The sequence below is a fragment of the Sabethes cyaneus genome, chromosome 2 (genome assembly GCF_943734655.1).
Source record: "Sabethes cyaneus chromosome 2, idSabCyanKW18_F2, whole genome shotgun sequence".
In the NCBI taxonomy this organism is placed as follows: domain Eukaryota; kingdom Metazoa; phylum Arthropoda; class Insecta; order Diptera; family Culicidae; genus Sabethes; species Sabethes cyaneus.
The window spans coordinates 101,102,957-101,124,594 of record NC_071354.1 but is presented as its reverse complement, the minus strand read 5'-3'; the positions used below and the strand labels follow the sequence as shown (position 1 = coordinate 101,124,594).

Here is a 21,638-nt window from a genome sequence, read left to right as displayed (position 1 = left end):
TATATTTAAAAATGATAGTTTATGTCAACATTTAGCAGATCGAATGTTTCTGCCTGTCTGCTTTATACTATTGAACAGGGTCGCATAAATTTTGCTTTATAAATAATCGTTAGTTTTGATTATTTTACTTCAACGATTTCAACTAAGTTACTCTGTTTGTTATCTAGTCACAAAACTGATAGAGACATCAACATCAAACGTCGAACAAATTTTGCAAAAATGTAGGAAATAAATATTTATGAATACCTTAACTGCAGCAGAATGAAAATATTTATATGCGATTTTTATGACGACAGAATAACAACACTCAGCTTGCCGAGCTTGACCTTCCATTATTTTACGGCTTTTATTACCAACCGTTAATACACAGGACAATTGCGAAATCACAGTGCTGAATTGTCATAGAATTGAGTGAGAAAGAACCGATGACAAAAGCGCTGGCGTGCCAGGCTTTGGATGGAAATTCAAAATTAAAATTGCAGTCCGTGCGACGCGACAAGCAATTGATTTTTTCCGATATTGAGAATTTTTTGCCAACCACAATAATCAATAGATTTTATATTGTGGTTTCGTGTTCACTTATTAATGAACTCTGGTGGTATTTCACGATAGTCATCAATAGATAATCGTTATAAAATAGCAGTAATCAATGACAAATTTAATATTTTTATGTTTTGTAGCTGTTATGTGTTATTTCGATCCTTCACATCCTCGCCACATTTGGTTCTATTTTTCTCCGTTTTTTTCATTCGTTGGGTTTCATTCGTTCTAAATTTTAATCGCGTAAAGAAATAAATATCAGAGAGTGATCGATCAGTCTGGTGATCTATTAGCTACTCTGCCCATAAAAGAAGAATTGGCTAATATTATAGTTACTACGTATATAGTTCGGCGGATAGAAAAATCGGGAGCCAATTAAACATCAAAGGCGGAGCCAAACGTTTTTCAAAATTCGAATTGTAGGAGTAATGTTAATAAACACACTTTATTTTCATAGAACTAGTTATTTTCAACACCCGCTAGCGATTATTTTCCGTAAAAACCTGCACATTAATTTCAAATTTAATTTAAAAAATCAGGGATGCCAATTCGCCTGGTTTTCTATCCGCCGAACTATATATATAGTAACTATAGCTAATATGCCTCGAACATAAAATTGAGAAAAATGCAATTGTATTACTTTTGTCTGTTAAAGTGCTTTTACGCGGTAATGGCAACCTGTTTAATGTGCATATTACCCGTCATACATGCTGGAGCCATGCCATTGAATTGAAACAACGATACCTGTGGCCAAAATCCTTCCGGGGAACGTTTTTAACACAGTAGTCATTTTTTCATTTATAAACTCAAGGAGAGTTGACAATCTAAGGAAAAATTTGGCTAACGTGCATACGTTGTAAATTATCTTATGCTGGCGAGGCTTCAAAATGGGTTTGAACTATTTAAAACGCTACGGAAGCATAAACGAGGACGAAGTGGATGATGAAATAGCTAATCCGTGCACCCTGAAGAAATTGCCAATGATGCGTGAGGCTCAAGCTCATTTATTTTGGATATTAGCCAAATTTGTTTCACGTCGTGTGCCTCCGGAAATGAATTTTTTTACAATCGGCTTTCGTGGGGACGTTGTTTGGGGCGTATACTGTCATGTGATATTATGATCTCAATTTTGGAAAAAACGGTATATTAGCCAATTATCAACAGGGGTCCAGCAGTAGAGTTAATTGTCATACGTTTCCTCCGTGCAGCGAGCTAAACGAGAGTTATCTGATCAAGAGAATATATGCTGCCGGGTAAGCTTAGTTCATCCGTTATTACGGGTTCCTTTAAAAAACTTGAATTGGGTATTTGAGCGGTATATAAATTTTCACATATTATGGTAACATATGATGTCACTGTATCGTCACATGAAGACTTTTTCAAATTTGACGAGTGAAAGTGATAAAAATAGCATTTTTTTAATTTAAAATTTTTTTTTTGGGATAAGACGATAGCTGAAAAGTAACCCACTTTTCTTCTCAGCTCACCTCAGACAACACAGTGAATAGATAAACTATGGTCATCGGACGATACAGGTTTCATACGGGAGCCGTCAAAAGCTCGGTCAAAATGAAGAGCTCTATCAGAAAGATAGAAAAGAGGGAGAGAACTTCTGACATCATTTCAATCAATCAGCTTGGTTGATATCTGTCATACAGCAAATCATTCTATTTTTGATTTTTATTATTTTTTTCATTAAATATTGACCTAGTTGAAATAAAAAAAGAACTGTTAGATGCAGAAAACGACGAGCTATCAAATAAGGTGAAAAAATCCACTTTTTTGGAAAAATTAAAATACCCAATTCTGTACAATAGTCTTTAGAGCATGCAACTAGATATTCCTCAATATACAATTTAAATATAACTAAATATTACAATCATCTATATGCTTTATAATTTACAGCTATAAGTTGTATATGACTAGACGCGCGACTGCAAAACAACTTATTGTACACTTAGCTTTGATATAATCTAATCATTATGCAATTATAATGTAAAATAGACATGTAAACAACTTATTGTGGACTTTCTAGCACGATCTTGTGTTATCTGGGGGATAAGTTCTCGATTTATGCACAAATTTGTGTTTCTTAGAGGGGAGAGCGGTCTCAAACCATCATAAGAACCTTCCCTGGTCCCAAAACCCCCGCCAACAAATTTTCACATCGATCGCTTTAGTAGTTTCCGAGTCTATAAGGAACTTACAGACAGATAGAAATTCATTTTTATAGGTATAGATTATATTACTTCAGCAGACTAAAGTCTACATAAAAAATGGTTACTATAAAATATTGGTTCTTGTTTACCTTTGTACAAGCCTATGCGATGGCTCGTTGAAATTTAACAACACTTTCCCTTTCGAAAATGTCATAACACATGTGGTAATGAGTATACAACGCATCCAAAGACGGTATGATTGAACGGTATTCACAGTAAGCTGATAGAGCATGTAGTCCGCTGCGAAGTTCGAATAGCAAATAGAGGAAAAAGTCTGGGAGAATCAATTTTACCGATGATGACTTTAGCCATGAATACTGCTTGGCGAGTTTTTGCTCAGTAATCAAGCGAGTCCAGATCAAATACAGGGTGCTCCATCTTTTATGTCGATATGTAAACGCTGTATGACTTCCACGTTTACCAACCGATTTCTTTCATTAGATATGTTTTGGATACGCCATTTTAGTAGGGTATTGTCGTTATCGTCGGGCCACTGTTATGGTCGGCCCATCACGATTTTACAGTGTTAGTAACTCATGATATCTATGATACAACCATTGTAAAACTTCTTACTGTGATAGCTAACTTTTCACAATATTGTGAGTTTCAATCGTGTATTCAACACACCCGTACTGAATTCAGTGACTAAATCTTACAAAAAAAGTTTTCCAGGTGCAATGAACTTTTCTTCAAGAAATGATTCATGAAATGCAATTATCGAGATAAATGTTGAAAATGTATGAAGTGTGTTATGCTGCATACGAAGACTATAGAAAAATCCCCTCCAGTAAGGTGGTAAGGGAAGGCTAATGTGAAATACTAGAAAAGCGTTATTTGTAAAGGTCGGACCACTTGAGAAGTCATGGTTGGGCCATCATAACTTTAAGCGCAGAAACGCAATAATCGCTAGAGGATGTCAGTCACGTAAAATGTGATGAAATAAAGCAAAATTAATACGATAAAAACCTAGATTTTTGTTGTTTTTTTCATTGTACCTGTACACTTCGGAAAAGGCGATTATAGCAATATTGATTTTACAAGATCGCCAAAATTTCGCAAAAATGCAATTAAAAATAGGGTATTTGTACCTACACGAGCCGTTGCTCACGGAATTCATTCTTTTCGTGTCTCTATATAGAATTTCAATACGTATGTCTTGGATTTTCTTTGGTCGCCCAACCAGTACAACATGGCCCGACTATGACCACATTTTTTGTCTTCTCGTAAATGCCCATAACTTTTTTATTTTTCAAGCAATCAGTTAAAAGCTTTCCGGAAATATAGCTTATTATTAGACCTTTGCAGCGATGTATTTAGATTTCGAAAATTCCTCTTGAAACGAAAGTTATGGGCGAATTCCAAAAACGTGGCCCAACCACGACGACACTCCCCTACAATTTTCGCCATGTATCGCTTCACACTTTAAATCGTGACACACTGTGACACTTTAAATCGAAAATAGTCGTTCCATTGTGTTAACTCAACGTACATATCTGAAAAAATATCGCTGCAAAAAGGCACCATCTGACAATTCTATTCGTCGTTTCGTGTCGAATTTTTGACATAGGACTACGTCTTTCAGGAAGATAGCTGGTATAGGGGGTCATTCCAAAAAATCTCTCTCGAAAAGTGGTCAGGTTTTGAACACTAATAGCTTAGTCGGTTCCCGATCGATTTTCAATAGTCTTACACTAATCGATTGGAAAATCTTCTAAGAATTGGCCCAAATGAAGAGGAATATGGATTCATGATGTTGAACTATTGAAAAATTGAAAATACTGAACCAATGTTTTACCAGAATTCTCGCTTCGTGATTGGTTGGAAGATTCTTTACGATGATTTAAACCTATACCAATTTGATATCTGTGCTTGGGAAGTAAGCCAAAACAAGTGACCAACTTTCTTCATTTCAACAAGATTTCTTAGCACCGCGATCAAACGTAGACCATTTTGATGTCCTTGCTTGGGAAGCACGCCAGAAAGAGTGACAAAGCCACTTCGTGCCAACAGATTTCTTGCGAACGCGAATAAACCTAGTCCAATTTGATGTCTGTGCTAGGGAAGTGTGCCAGAAAAAACGACACAAGTTCGTTGTTCCAACAGATCGCAAATTCTTTACTGCGAGACGATTATACCTAGTTGCCGTTTCTTTAGAAGTGTAGTGAAAAGATGTGCTGTTGATAAAATAGGATTGAATTGGTAAAATCCCTTCAACGTGGGGAACCATGGGTAATAAAAACAATCTTTAATTTCTGTATGGTAGCAGGAAAGCAATAGTTTGTGTTCTTGACTTTGTTAGATTGTTTCCAAATGCACATAGAAATAACTCTGAAATCTTTTGAGGATTGAACGTATGCAATGTTACTACTTTGATGAATGTTACATACAACGCATGTAGCATGTATATATGTTGCATATAGCATGTATACATGAAGAATCGAATGATTACAAGCATGGATACATTCTACTATCACTACAAAGAGACTTACGTAGTCCTGCGTCACCTATATATGCGGTCGTGTCTTGTACACAACCCCTCTGATTTTTTGAGCACGGGACAGTAGGAGATCGTCAACACGCCAGATAAGACGTTCCAATGAACTGGTTGAAGCAGTAAGGGAGAGTGTTGCTCAGAGTGATTTGAAATGCGCGAAAAAGGTCTAGAAGGTTACTGGTTTCAACAGGACGGTGCACCATGCCATACTGCGAATTCAACAATTCAATTTCTGCAACGATAATATCCGGGACGTCTGGTGTCAAAAAGAGGCGATATTGACTGGTCACCCAGATCACCTGGTTTAACCCTCCCGGACTTTTTTTGTGGGGTTATCTGAAAAGCAAGGTTTATGCCAACCAGCCACAAACTATTGACGAGCTCAAGGCAAATATTCGTACGGAAATCGACGTTATAACACCCGAGATGCTCAAAAAGGTAATGGAAAACGCGGAAAAAAGGAGTCAATTTGTAATTTCTAATAAAGGTGGTCACTTAATTGATATTGTTTTCAAAAACTAAACCAAGAAAATTTTAAGGAACCAAACTAAATAAAAATGCATTTCTAATAGAAATTGGTTGTTTTTTCTTAAAGTTATTCAATGTTTTCATACCGACATAAAAGGTGGAACACCCTGTAGATGGCACCGATCCGAATAAGGTGGGAGGCACTAGGGATTACATAATGGTATATGTTACAGATCAAGCCGAAAGAATTTCCTTTTTACACGTTCCATGCGCGCTCGTTACTCGTTAACTGCTGAGGACACCGCGGTACAATTTTATTTTCAAGCAGCGGCCGAATCAGAGCACAATACAAGGCTTTGAGGCAATGGAGATCTTTTTCATGTTTCGTCCAATTTTTGAAATGATTGCGAGTTGACGTGTTTCGTTTACACCAGTCGATAAATGTATCGAGTGAAGCTTGCAGGCGGCGAAGCCGTGCATTTTTTCCACTGCCAGAAGCAATTTCAGATCATCAGCCTCACAAGACTGCAACCGATATCCATCATCTGAGTGACGTTGTTAAGAGGAACAGTGAAAACAGCAATCGTTCAATATTACTTCCTTGCGGAACACCACAGGTGTTTCGAAATTTTCTTTAAAATTCAAGACTTAAGATCTTGCAATATCGAAGACTTCTATTAAAAATTAAATTTTAACCCTTAATTGGTCAACCAAAAGCTCAATGAACCGGACATAGCTCTTTGATCCAGAACCTTTTTTGGTGCGCATTAGCTTTGAGCGGAAAAACTTGGTTTTAGATTTATGTAGCCTTTGGAAGAGTTTCTTAAAATTAAAAGTCCTATCGTCCAGCGGAATTCAAAATTTGATTAATCCCCCTAAAAGTGCAAGAAAATTTTTATTTTTCTTCAGTTTCAATATAACACATTGATGTGTTCTGCAAAGTTTTACAGCATATTATTACAAGAAATTTTGCTTTTCAGCAAAGATAGAAAAACCCTATTTCTCATAAATGAAAAATCGTAAAATCAGTTTTTCTATTTTAGCTGTATTTGTAGCTGTTGCAGGACTTTTTCTTGTTTTACAAAGTTATACAAATAGTAAAAATACAACATTGCTGAATATAGTATACCTCTATCTTTGCTTGTTTAAGAACTATAGAAATTTTACTATAAAAATACTATAAAAATTTTGACCCCGAATTACTCGCAAGAAGGCATAATCTTATTCAAAAACTCTCCCCAGAGAATCAGAATAATATCAAGCAGGCTGAAAAGTTTTACAAATCATGTTTAAAAGCACAAAAGTTAAACAAAGTTTATAGGCTGAAAAAATCGGGATAAAAAGCTGATAAAATCGGGGGCAGACAAAATCGGGGGTAGATAAAATCGGGGGTAGACAAAATCGGGAGCTGACAAAATCGGAATATTACTGTATGACCAGAACGCTCGCTCTTCTTCGGTACTATATACGCTTTCATGTGTCTTCGTGAAAAAAAGTTACTTTCTACCGCCATGTTCACTATAGTATCTATAGAAGGTAGCACGTACGCACAGAACAGAAGTAGAAGTCCGAACGATACGGCGATCAAAACTGGTAACAGAGACTTTTTTGCTTTTCTTTTTCTTTGGGAAGGTGGTCGCATAGAAGCGAATAACAGCAATATAAGCAGAACGCTCGCTGCCAATCAGTGTTACCAGGTCGATTGCCCATTTTCCCGCTGCTCAGAGGTTGATTTCCCGCTGAAATCCCGCTGTCTAGAGTCAATTTCCCGCTAGAAATCCCGCTGAATCAAAAGTCATATTATTCTTTCGTTTCTGGTGCAGAATAAAAAATATTCATTTCAGTAGGGCTTGCATTTGAAACTAAGATGACCTGCTTAAATTGAGAGGTTGCAATTAAATGAATATTATGCAAATTTACTGCATTCATGCTGACGAAGTTTTTGGCTTTAGGAAACAGAATAAGAAATATTTTGTTATCCCTCATATAATGACAGATTCCTACGAAATTTCGCAAGAATTATAAGATTAAGGAGTCTAAGAACACAGGTGAAAATTTCGAAAGAAGCATTTAGCAAAAAATTCTTTTTCTGTGTCTGGATATGATAAAAATCATGCAAAATTTTAGCAACGCTGGCAAATGGTTATGGTTTTTGGTGACAAAGGAAGATATGTTTCAATCTTTATATTGCGCTTTTTGCACCATATTAGACTTCTGTGCAAAAAATTTCTGCACATTGAACATTTTTACACACTCATACTTGGATTTTGTAATGCATAGTGTTGAACAAATGTAAACATTAAAGAATCTGACTAAAGAAATGACATCGAAGCTCAGTCACTCGCGGCCTCCTGTCATCATTAAACCTGATTTGCTCAACGATGATTGTTGTGCGTGACTCTGTTCAATGTTGCTTGAAAAAGTTCGAACAATGTTTTTTTCGAGCTCAACATTTGGGCGATTTTATAAACTGTACGCTACAAACTTGATTGCCTGGTGTTTTCGTTAGGCAGCACGGATCGATTTCGTGATGATACCTACGATGATATTTGTTGCCGTTTGCAACAGTCAATATTTTCTCCCGCGTTGATCGACTGATACTCCGCAAGTTTTCGAGCAAAAGATTCCGAAGGTTTCATCGAGATTCATGCGCACTTGGTTTCGACGAACCGAAAATGAGCTCCAATGTCATTTATTTAGTCAGATTCTTTATTGTTCTGTTTCCAATTCATGAATCAGTTGGATTTTGCCATTGGCAACGAATTAGTTTGTGGAAAAATGAGGAATACGCAAAACGGATTGTTTTGGTGGTCTTCTTTTTCAGTAAGCTCTAATGAGTATTTATCAGAACTCATCCCATTCTACCCAAAAACCACGGAGTTGTCTAACCAACAGAATATACTGAACCATCTCCCAATGCACGAGCAGACATTAGAATGTCAATAAACGAAGTGTTTTGCTGTCAACCTCTCTATCAGCACTCTTTTGTCTACCAATTATCGCTAAACCGAGATCCCGCTAAAATCCCGCTGAGTTATTTAAGAAAACCGCTAGATTCCCGCTAGCCGCTGTTTGGTTACAGTGAATCCCCGTTCGTTTGAACGATTCCTCATGCAAACTCACGGGGTTAGTCTTTAATTTGAACAACTGGTAACCCTAAATATGCTGGAGCTTCTGTGAACTGGCTGCCCTGTTCTTTGTTATTGTTTTGGTGGTTTGATTCAGTTGGCAGTTACAAGCAGCGAATATTTCATTCTCCGATCAGATTTCTACCATAATCGTTGGGAAAACGCATTGTGAAACAGAGTGAACACGCTAGATCAGTACAAACAAATCGTGTTTATTTGCATTGTCTGCATAAGCAAATGACGTCATATTGAGAATGACATTTGAACCAGTTTTAATTTGCACGTCGTGCAAACCAACGGGGTTCAAATTAAAAAGTGTTCAGATTAAAAACGGTCCAACAAACGGGGGTCCACGGTATTAGGTCCCGCTGTCCCACTTGAAATCCCGCTAAATCTAGCGGGAAAACCGCTGATCTGGTAACGCTGCTGCCAATCGCATAGCAGCTTTCGCAGCTTTCGTGTGCATTCGTATGCGTTCGTGTGTTTTCGTGGAAAAAAGTGACTCGCTACCGCCAGGTTCGCTAGTATCTGTAGAAAGTAGCATGTACGTGTTTGGATTTCTACTTCCACTTCTGTTTTGTGGGTTTTGTGCCTTAATGATGGAATTTTCAAATTGGAAACCAATTCAAAATTGACGAGCCAGAAGTGAGTGATAAGTTAAGAGTAAGAAAGTGTTAGAAACAAGTGATGAGTAAAACATGACGAGTGAGATGGGACAAAGTGATAATTAATCAGTAGGGGGTGACCATTGAAGAGAAAAAAATGTACTCAGACTTGCTACACTGAGAAAACTTTTCGTAAAGTTTCTATGTGTCCCACATATAGATTTTTGCAATGTGCCAAGTAAATGATCTTTATGTGCCAAACAGTGATCATTTATGTGCAAGCGAAAAATTAGCACATACTATTCATATGCGTTAATTTTTATGTGTATAATTGTACATACTATTCATACGCGTATAATTTTTATGTGTATTTCTGGAAGGATCGTGTTTATATGTGGCTCATGATAATCATATAGAATTTCATATGGAAATTTACTATTAGTTATGTGCAGATTATTTTGAGTGTAGTAAACGGTATGGAAATTCCATATGCGTAGAAATAGAAAATTATATCTTTTAACACCCCAATACGGAAAATATGTTTTGAATCAAGTGTTTTTTAAGTTAAAATAGTGAAAAAATAAAAGTCAAAATGCTTTGTAAGCTTTGGTTTACAACTTTTCGAGAAAAACTAGATCAAAGTATTGATTTGCTTATCTTTTAATTTAAGAGATAATACTGAGGCAGAACAATTTTGACTGTCATCAAAATAACGTGTGAATTGAATTTTAAAAAGAAGCCGGAATGTTTGCCCCATGTTGGACACACTGGAGGTTAACAGGATTTTCGATAAGTTCCGATAATGTTGGTTGTTTTTTTTGTGAGGAATCCACCTATATATGAACAGCACCAACAGTCGCAACATTCAACTTGCCATTATGCTGCCTAGTGCTTTTTGTGACAAAAAATAATATAAATCATTGGTGACAAGGAGGATTTTTTTTTTGCCTCGCGATAAGGCTTATAAAATATGGCCAATGTGTCGTGGAACGGGAGATTTTCAGGAAACCCGTACATAAAGCGTATGCAGGAGATGAGTTTAAGTTGTTTTTAAGCACGAAAGTGACATTCAGTTTGGGTTAATTATTCTTCATAATTCTAATTTTTATCAATTTTTACCTAAACTAGATTTTTAAACCTTGAATAATATATTAAAAATAATCTTTAGTTTTCGTTATCGTGGCAAGAGAAGACACAATAATACTTGAGCAGACGAAACCAATCTTTCATTACATTTATTGAGTATAATCAATATATATAGAATGCCAGTGTCGCTGCAGTGCGCGTGGTAAACATCACACATGTTCAGATAATGTATTTACATTATATATGCAAATGTGTGTGTGCCTGAGATTCATCAAAAGGGGAATCTCATTGTCAAACTTTGACAACCAGTTTAAAATTTCAACTATGGCTGCCAAATAATGTGATTGGAAACTTCGCTTGCTTCAAATTTCTGAAAAAAAATCGGTGCTAAAGGGCGCAGTTTTGGGATTCTATTCATCCGGACGAAAAGAAAAAGAACGTTTAACACCATTTGCATTTCACTGGCATAAAAACACAGCGGAGAGCGCACTGATGACAGCACCAACTAGCGCACAGATAAAGAACAGATAAATAACAATGAGAAACTTTGACAATGAAGTTCCCGATGCACAGACTGGATACAGATTGTTAGCATCATGTTTACCACAATGAGTCCTGTAGAAAAACAGCGACACTGGCATTCTATATATATTGATTCTACTATTTATTGTAATGAAAAATAATTCAATGAGTCGTAGTGACAGTTCGGTAATTTATATAGGGATCAAACTTCTTCAAAATGAAAAATGTTCACAAAACGAAAATTGAGGCCTTTAATGCCAATTCGTTTCCATTCGAACGTTCAGCCAATAGATGAGGAGAAAACTGCCGTCTACTTGTTTAATATCCGGAACTCATGCGGGATTGTTTATAGATTTTCGATGTTGTGCGTGTCAATCGGGAACCAAAATAAGCCGGTATTAATAGGATCGACAAAAACAACTGTGCTAAGCCACTTCGCACACTTGTTCTCGTCACGCTATAAACTTTATCTGCTCCGAAGTAGGTAAGATTGATCGATTATGTACAGTTCTCTTCCACGACGTCCTTGTCGATGGAGAAAAGTTTTGCCAAAATTGGTGGCGCCGTTGCTCCTGCCGCAAGGACGCAGATTTGTTTTAGCGCATTAGAAATAATATGGAGACGCGCTGGTAGAACGGAGTTTTGTTGTGGCTCAGACTCTTCAATATGCCGGTCGTTTAATGGATGATTAGTTCAGATCATACTGAACCGGGGGATAAGGCTTTGGTTCATCTGATAAAAAGGAATGTGCGGAATGATTTATGCTTATGTTTTATCTTAATTCTTTGCCGAGTGGTTAACGGTGCGAGAAAAACTAAATATGAACATATAATATTGCTTCTATATGAACTGCAGCACTTGTAGACCGTAAGTACAATAAACGTATAAAACTTGAAATTGACCCGAGATCCAGTGGGTCGAGCCTAACATATCATTTAACCTAGTTGAGTGCTTTAGCCAGCGTTTATGTGTTTGTGTAGAGCTCCCACATGAGCAATATAACTTTGAACATTATAAAGGCAGCTCGGCTGTCTGGAACATTAGTAGTGCGCGTATGACAGTTCCTCTGTCTATACGAAATGGAAAATTGTCACAGATAAATATTCAATTTATTTCAACACTTCTCCACAATTTGCTCATTGAACACATTGTATTATGTGTATCTATAGGTGACGCCTTTTGTGAATGCATCAACTGGTTGTTCTGTTCTAGAAATAAGTTGAAGTTTCAAGCCTGCCAGCCTCGCATTGGTCCCCGATGAGCAAATATTTTATATTCAAGTGCCTTGAACGTTGGTGTGTTAATATTTTTTTGACAATATGGTTCTACAATTGATGGAGGGACGGTAGGGGAAGGTAATGATTTTTTTTGGGAATGAACGGGAAAGAGTGGAAAGGAAGGGGGGGAGAGTACTAGGTAGCTACGCTTAACAACGTTGGTTGGTGTGTTCCTTTAAATTCCTCTGGATTCCTCTAATACACGGCGATACTATCTTCAATTATTATGAAAGGATTTATAGATATGTCCAACTCTTTTGGAAGCAATTTTGTTGCTGAGCTCAGGCCGACGCAGCTTTACCTGTTGATAGGCTGATTGTCGATTGTTGTTTTGATGACCATGAAATTAAATTGTCTTTTGTATGTTTATCTTAGTATTGATTTTTTATCGTTAGGATCGTTAGCATAATCTGCATCTTTTAATGCTCAGGATTCTCTTCAACCCTGACTAATGCTAATCGTAGCACAATTATTATATTTATTCAGTTTTAGTTTGGTTTTTAATAGTTCAAGACTCAAGTGAATCCTGAGCTTCAATCACAAGTTTTTGTTCTCTAATTCTCAGTAGTTGATCACAGTGTTACAACCGACGAAACGACTTGACACATAGAAGAAAATCCTTTAAAACCAATCGTATTCGAGAAACCATTTTTGCGGGGTTGTTGTCCGGCATTCTCACAACATGTCCCGCCCATAGTACCCTTCTTGCTTTAGCAACTTTCTGGATACTGGGTTCGGTGAAAAGCTGCGCTAGCTCGTTGTCCATCCTTCTCCTCCATACACCGTTCTCACCGCAAAAGATGGTCCAGAGCAAATGACGTTCAAAAACGGTTAGTGCTTTCAAGTCCCCGTCGAGCATTGTCCACGTTTCGTGCCCATAGAGGACTACCGGTCTTATTGGCGTTTTATTCATGGTACATTTGGAACGGGGGTGATGCTTACCACACCTTAGGGTCTTGTGGAGTCTGTAGTACGCACGACTTCCGGCAAGAATACGTCTGCGTATTTCTCTGCTGCAGTTAATATCCAACGTTATCGCCCGGATTTTATGAACCATTGACGTCGTGCACTTGTACCTTTACGCTGGTCGAAGACTTATTTGACTTCGGAATTGCTACCTCATGCGCTTTCGATAGAAAAATAACATGGCGTAGGATGCTACAATCGACTTAGTTTTAGATGTAGATAATGTCAATTGTCAGATGGATCGAACAATATACAACACAATACAATCAATGACCCGAGGTATACAAATTCGTTCACCATCTTGAACTCGTCCCGGTCGGCTATTACACTGTTGCCTATGCGAGCTCGACGTCCTTCCGACAATGTCCACGTCGTCAGCGAAACAGGTGAAATGGTTAGATTTATTGAAGGCCGTGTCCCGCACGTTTAAAACCGCCCGTTTCACAACACCTTCTAGCGTGATGTTCAACAGAAGACAGGCAATACCATCGGCTTGTCGAAGTTCCCTGCGTATTTCAAACGGGTTTGATAACGCGTTCAAAATCCTGATACAGCACTGTATACTTAACCGCTTAGCTGGTTTCGAGGTACGATGCTGGTCTAACAAGCCAGTCGTCGTATGTTCGAATTTCGGCTAGGTGGTGCTGCTAGATAGAGTCAGTAGGATTGTAGCACTAGCCTCGTAACTGTCCTGTACTCTAGTAGCCGGCTATGAAATCTGTCAATAAAGAAGTCTGTCAATAAAGAGGTCAAGTCTTAGAAAAGACGTTTAAAACCAAGGTTTTGCTTTTTGTACTGTACACTATCCATGGTGATCTTAATCAGTCTTGTAAGCTTCCCGGCCCTTTTTAGTTCATAATTTTCCATAGCTCTTTTCGATCGATAGTATCGTACGTGGCCTTGAAATCTATGAATAGGTGGTGCGTAGGGACTTGGTATTCGCGATACTTTTGTAGGATCTGTCGCAGCACAAAAATTTGGTCCGTTGTCGATCACCGGTCCACAAAACCGACTTGATAGCTTGCCACGAATCTACTTGATAGCGGCGATAGACGGCGAAAGATGATCTGAGAAAGCACTTTATAGGCGGCGTTGAGAATGACGATCGCTCGATAGTTTTCACATTTCAACTTGTCGCCGTTCTTGTATATTGGGCATATAACTTCCTCCTACCATTTCTCCAGTACCTGTTGTTTCTCAGATTCTCCTGGCTATCAGCCGGTGCAGACAGGTAGCCAACCTATCCGGGACCATCTTGATAAGCTCCGTTGCGATGGAATCTTTGCCATCGGCCTTATTGCTCATTTCTTCCAGGCAGCGCTTCTTATCCCGGAAAAACTCCACTCAAAATAAATTTCACGTCGAGATCATAGGAAATGTTATGTGAATATTTTCCATCCAGCTTTTCCTGTACTATTTACGTGATTTTCAGGTAGTTCGCATGCATACTAATGCGTTAACGTGAAAATCAGAGTTAATATTTTTTCCAGTAACAATCAGCTGAAAGTTACGTAACTCCCTGTAGAGAAATTTACGTGATTTTTCACGTGCAAAGGATGTGTTGATTATTTTGAGTGTGGGTTTTCTTCGTTTCTTCGTTTCGGTCTATATCGTTCCACGTTTTGACGGGTCTCCTGCTACAGCATCGACGCTCGCACCGCATTCTTCTCATCTAACATCTACTGGCATTTTTCGTCGAACCAGTCGTTACGTCGACTCCTCTCAGCAAACCCAGTCGCACCTACCGCTGTACCGTGGATGGCAGCTTTGGCGCTTTCCCAGCAGTCCTCGAGAGGGGCTTCGTTTAGCTCTCCCTCACCCGGTAGCGCAGCTTCAAGCATTGCGCGTAGTCTGTAGTGACCTTAGGTAAATTGAGTCGTTCCAAATTGTACCGTGAAGGCGACAATACCGAATGTTGGTAATGACGGAAGGTCTTTGTGCGCCATCAAAAGGTTGTGGTCGGAAGCGATGTTTGTGCCACGATAGGCTCTAATGTCGATGATATCCGAGAAGTGCCTTCCATTAATCAAAACGTGGCCGATTAGCGAGCCCGTCTGTTGTAGTGATCTTCAGGTGTACCGATATGGGAGGCTGTGCCGGAAGTAGGTACTTCGTATGGCCATATTTTTGGAGACGGCGAAGTCAATGAGTCGGTGGCCGTTTTCGTTTGTAAGCAGGTGTACGCTGATCTTTCCAATAAACGGTCTGAATTCCTCCTCCTGGCCAACCTGAGCGGTGAGGTCTCCGATGACGATGACCATTGTCGTCATGTCTTGGGCAGTTGCCATATTCACGTCCAAGCGACGCGTAAAAAGCGTCCTTATTGTCTTCGGCACTTTCTAGGTGTGGGCTATGCACCGCCTTTAATCCTCAACATGCGCATACGGCTGTTGATTGGCCACCACCCATTCACGCGCTTTTGCATGTCATCCCTCACGATAAAACTTGTCCCCAGCTCGTGTGTATTGCCGCAAGTCTGGACCCTTTTCAGCATACCTCCTGCAGCGCTACAATGTCGAACTTGCGGGCTCTGAATAAATCAGATAGGATGCGGATACTTCCCACGAAATTGAGAGACTTGCAGTTCCATACTCTGAGCTTCCAATCGTTAGTCCTTCTTCGTTGCCTTGGTCTATACCGATTGTTCCGGTCCTGATTTACATTATTTGTTTCCTGTACTGGTATGTTTTATGGATGGTTTGTAAGGCCTGAACCAACCCCCTGTATCCCTGTGGAGGACCGTCATGACAGTACTGTTTGGCGTCCCACACGAGGACGGTGATTCCCTCGGTGAGTCAGCATACGACCTTAGTTTCTACCGGGGTTTGTTACCGGTTTTTCACTAAGGTTGCTCGTATTCCGGCCGGTACCACGAGGAGGTAGGGATAGGAGTTGCTCTTATCGCTGAGAACCACTATGGGGTTTTTTTGTACGCAATCTCCAGCCGTTTACAGATCGAACTCGGGAACTATTCGGTTATTCACCGAAAATATTATGGTGGTTGCTAAAGCACGATGGTCTGGAGCATTACAAATACGCGTATGACAGTTTCCTTATTTATACGGAATGGCATATTGCAGCCGATAAATCGGTAGCAATTTTACAAAAGGGTGTAACTGCACAATGTAAACAACCCGAGAAAAGTTTTCTTTTACTGCGGTAGTCCAGCAAAAAATTGTTCCCACTCGGATGGTATACATTTTGCAGTAACGGGATTTTGAAAACTTGGTGCCAAAATATTCTATTTATTTCAACAAACATTGGTTATGTGTATGAGGAGATAAATCCCAAAAGAATTGCAGAAGAGTTTTTCCGGCTATTATTAAATAACTACAGCTTCAACTGAGTAACAGTTGAATTTCATATGTTAACGAATAAATTACATATCTTTTTTGCATGGAGTTTTAAAATACAGTTACTTGGCACAGCCAATCATTGATACCGTAAGAATATAGTGATCAGCACTGCTTGGAAAGATGATTACAATAAACTATACGTTAATAGTGTCACTGTTCGTCACTGATATGTGCAGGTGCAAGTGTCAGCAGAGCTTCGGAACACAAAATAAGGAAAAATTTAGGAACAACACGACTACATTCAATTGAATCACGGGAACGTCAACATAGGTAAGAGGTTTTAGTAAATTGACTCACAAACTGCAGGTGCACTTTGTTTAGATTGCGCTGTTTCACCGGTAGTGGATTTTTATCTATTTTTCAGACTCGTTAAATATATATTACTTTCACAGGCATTTACTACGAATTTTTCACTTACGAATTATTTTACTATTCTCCGATTGGTTGTTCCTCTCGGGTATCATTTTAAGGGAGAGACTGTAATCTCGTTTGTTCTTTTTCAGGGAAAGTGAATCTATAATAGCAGCGGTAGTTATGATGACATATGCTTATGATGAGGCAGAAAATTAGGTTGCACAGTTAAAAGCTAAATGGAATAAACAAATAAAGTTGTACCAATGAAGCGAAGATATCTCAGAATTGATTGTAAGTAATAAATGCTACCACGATAATGTAAATTTTTTGCTGTTGCTAAACTGTGATCAGTAATCAAATAATAATTTTTCATTTTTAGACAAAGCCAATTCTGAGATAAATCAGTTTCGCGTAGCTTGTTCGATGTTTTTTTTTACTTTTATTATAAGTGACGAAACTCAAATCAAGACGCTGGAAATGAGCAACAAATGAAGACCATGTCTAAGAGTCTGATAAATGTAATGTGGCCACTAAAGAGCACTCAAACTTGAGATATGGGTCACGATCTTTTAATTTATTGTAATTTTCAAATTTAATATTTTCCTACTAAACAAACCTACTAAAACATCTCAATTTCAAGTGCCCATTTTTCTCGAACTAGCAGCGTAACTAAAGTAGGAAAAGTGACAGCTTTGTACTAGTTGCTGGTTCGTTCACGGCTTATTCCTACTGACTGCGGTACACTCTCACATTGATAAACTAGACTAGAGGAAGAGTAGTGTAGTGAGCTTTACTCATAATCTGAACTAAATCCTTTAATTGGCAAAAAGCCGGGTAGAAGAAATTATAAAAGGATTGACGGAACGGAACTGGACTTTAAAACACATAATCCATCTAAACACTGGTTTTGTTAGTTACTGTATGTCGTTCCATAATAAAGATAAGTGTACTGTAAGCGGTTTGTTAATATGGATGTAATACAAAGTAATAACTGTTACCATTACTAAACGAGATTAAAGTTATTAGACATTTCTTTACTGATCCATTCAACGTTGTTCGATTTTTTTGGAAGTAAGTAAGGGTAATGATTATAGAGATAATAACTGCGATTCTGTGGTGATTGGTATGAATATTTTTAACAATGGTCAGATCGGAAGGAGGAGATGGCGTAAAATGAGCGAACAGAAACAGTGGAATATGAAATGGAATAGCGAATAGAAGAGCCTATAGAGAATGGCTCCAATAGAATAAGATTATGGGCTTAGTTGTAAAAAAGGATAATTACCTCTCGCACTGTCGAAGCGTCCACGATGCTATTATCCATAATGAAACCATGAATACTAGTAGGACCGTTCCCGGGCATATTGTCATTAGTGTTTTCAGCACAAATCTGCAAAGAGTGACCGACCGGACCGAGCGGCATAAAATGGAAAGAGATGGTTTATCAGATCAGCCGGAATTGCTATCCTTGATGCAGAGTGGTCTGTGGGTTTGATGGGCTTATTGATGTCAATTATGTCTGATTACTGGGTGACATCGTGCAGAAACTTGCTCTTGTAATCTTTACTACAAATGAGTTCAGATCCTTCGGATTTGAGTGCAATGATGGGTGGAAATGGCCACAAATGATCACTTACCGCGTGTTAAAATTGATACGATTCAGTGCGCCTATACTACGTGATGAGGCATCGGTAAATAGTTTCGAATGTAACAGCATCACACGGCATATCAGGTACAAACGAAGGAACATTGGCAAAGATAACGCGACGTCGTATGGGACGAGTTCCGCTCCCATGGCTTTATTCTTATTTGCTAGCTTAGTTGTCCATAGAAAATAATATTGACCTGGAATGGGATGCACCGCACAGATGAGTAATTCTAAAGCTATTTGGCTCATTCGCTGCCAGGTCATCGCTATTCGCCAGTCATCCGCACAATTATCTATCATAAAAAGCTGAAACCGATACAGAGATGAAGATGTTTAGTGGGACGTTAACGACTACTATCAAAAGACCTGTATGGAAACAAGTTTTATTATTTGGCAAGGTTGAATATTTGCAGCGAAACTATTCAACCAAGCCAAATAATAAATATTTTACGGTCACCAAAACTTGAAAGGAAAGTTTTGTTATAGTATATTAAACGGTTAGTAAAAGAAAATTACCAACTACTAGTTTTGCGGTGCCCCTAATAGATAAGCTTAATAGCACCAGCAAAGCATTCATATTCGTAATAAACGGAAACCTTAATCGAAAATATTGATTGTTTGAAATGATTCGGATCTTTTCGTCATATAAACATATAAACTGTAACGAGAAATTAGCAGTCATCAACTTTTTCTCGGAGAGCCCAATTTCGGAAGTAGTTTTTGAGCCCAAAAGCGGGGTTCTGTTTATAAAAATGTATTCACCGCCTTTTTGTTGCCAATATGAACACAGCGAATATATTTTCATGAACAGAATTTTTGTTTCAAACAAAAAAACTGCTTTTGAAATTGGCAGAATCGATGACGACTTTACCTTAAATAAATCCAAAATATAAGGATACGATACGCTGATAGTGGTTGACAGTATAAAGGTAGCTATCGAACAAGAATCGCTAGAAAGGCGGACAGTGACAGTAAGCTTCTAGCCGATTTTGACACTTATGTGTTGTATCCATAAAATGAATTAAACTGTACACCTTCGTGCACAGTACTTTGTAATGTCAACAGATAGAATTGAATAATCTCTGGTAGCACTGTCGTGTTACGAGCATAGTCTGGATAAACAGAAAAGTAAATAAAGCCTGCTGATCGAACTCAGCAAAGTTAGTTTTATGTTACAACTCGAAGTACGAACGCGTGTGGTTATTCGGGCCTATTAGAAGAACCTCCCTAAAGTTTCAACTTTATTAAGTGGCGACGAGAAAAGTGGAAAATAAAAGTGTTTAACCGGTAGTGTTTGCTTCGGAAAGCAGAAAACATTGTTGCAGTGGCGTTTTGCACCTAGTGGATTTAGGCAATTTAGTGTGCGAGAAAACCAGCGAAAGTGCAAAAATCCGTGGCTTTGATTGCGTTTTCGCAGCCGGATAGTGTACAGGTTTAGTTTGCAGCTGTTTTGTATTCAGTTGGTGTCTGCGTAAGTGGTAAAAAACTGCTTTTGCGTCCGCTGTGTTGCGCCATATTTTTCTGCTAGGGGAAGAATAGATTACTTTGTGCTTCTTTTATTTCGGATACCGCCATTATTTAATATAATTATTTGCCAAATAAAGAAATTTTTTGTTGCCATTTTGTGTTAACAAAGGCTGCAGTTGCTTTTTTGTTTAAAACAAATAATTTTGACAGCTTTGTTTCATTATTTTCCTTTTTCTATTTACCAATAGGTTTTTAAATCTCACTGGCTCTTTGGAAAATTGCTGACAAATCATCCAGTAGGACAAACGACCGGATTATTTTAATTCAGAGTGGACCAAGCTCCATGAAACGTTTTAAAAACGGCTACTGGATAGATTTTCTGGACATATTTTGAATCAATCGGGTGCAGCCCGAAGAGTTTTTGCAGCGTAAAAAAAAGAGGATTGAGCCAGCGATTCTGGTCAGAATATTCCTTTGACGGACTTTTGCGGTCAAGAGTATAGCGGTATCTGGTGTCGATTGGAAACGTCGTCATCACGGCACATCGTAGTCAACTCAAACCAGCGAAATATTCACCTGCTAAGGCGTGCGGAATAGTTTTCCCTGGCGCTAGCAGCGATAAGGAGGTGCGTGTCGAAGGTACCAACCGCAAGCGAAGTTTTCGCTCAACAAGTTTTTGCAACGAGGAAGTGTTTCGAGGGTTCGAAGAACCCGCCATCAAGAGTCGGAGAATGGAGTCGTCTAATGAAGATCGAAGAGAAGCAGCAGGCATTACAACTCGTACTTTAAGGAGATCCAAGCGTTTGAAAAAAGCTAAGATCGAACGAAATTTTATATATGGAAATACTTGTAAATAATTACTATCGAATTTAATATTTTTTCAAATTATGAATTGTATTTGTAAACATAGATTAAGCTAGCATTATAACTAAAAGGGTAAAGAGTTGTTGTATCCATAAAATGAATTAAACTGTACACCTTCGTGCACAGTACTTTGTAATGTCAACAGATAGAATTGAATAATCTCTGGTAGCACTGTCGTGTTACGAGCATAGTCTGGATAAACAGAAAGGTAAATAAAGCCTGCTGATCGAACTCAGCAAAGTTAGTTTTATGTTACAACTCGAAGTACGAACGCGTTTGGTTATTCGGACCTTTTAGAAGAACCTCCCTAAAGTTTCAACTTTATTATTATGTTGGTACAGTTCTATTGATTTATGCAAGATGTGGAAGGCTTTGTTATGTTATTTAGTAGCACAAATATTGTAAACATTTATAGAGCGCAAATTGATGGTTGGAATCACTTCACTTTGCAGTTAAAGTTATATTGATTTGCTGCTAAATTACCAAACAATGTTTGTTTGGCGAGACAAATATACATGCTACAAACCAAACACTCAATATTTTGCACGTTATTTGCAGGTATATTCACAATACTTAAGCACAAAAACAAATACTTTAACTTCAGAAATACTTAATTCATCATCAGCTCACCACACGTGACGTTG

General features: G+C 38.3%; 1 protein-coding gene across 1 annotated transcript in view; it reads right to left on the bottom strand.

Annotated features, from left to right (window-relative positions):
• The window catches only part of LOC128738726 (small conductance calcium-activated potassium channel protein), a 567,023-nt gene that overhangs the window by 60,373 nt on the left and 485,012 nt on the right, over positions 1-21,638 (bottom strand). The window contains exons 6-7 of the mRNA XM_053834053.1: positions 18,653-18,969; positions 18,301-18,405 (exon numbers count right to left, since the gene is read on the bottom strand). Coding sequence (XP_053690028.1) covers positions 18,301-18,405; positions 18,653-18,969 — 422 coding nt within the window. The remainder of the gene's footprint in view (positions 1-18,300; positions 18,406-18,652; positions 18,970-21,638) is intronic.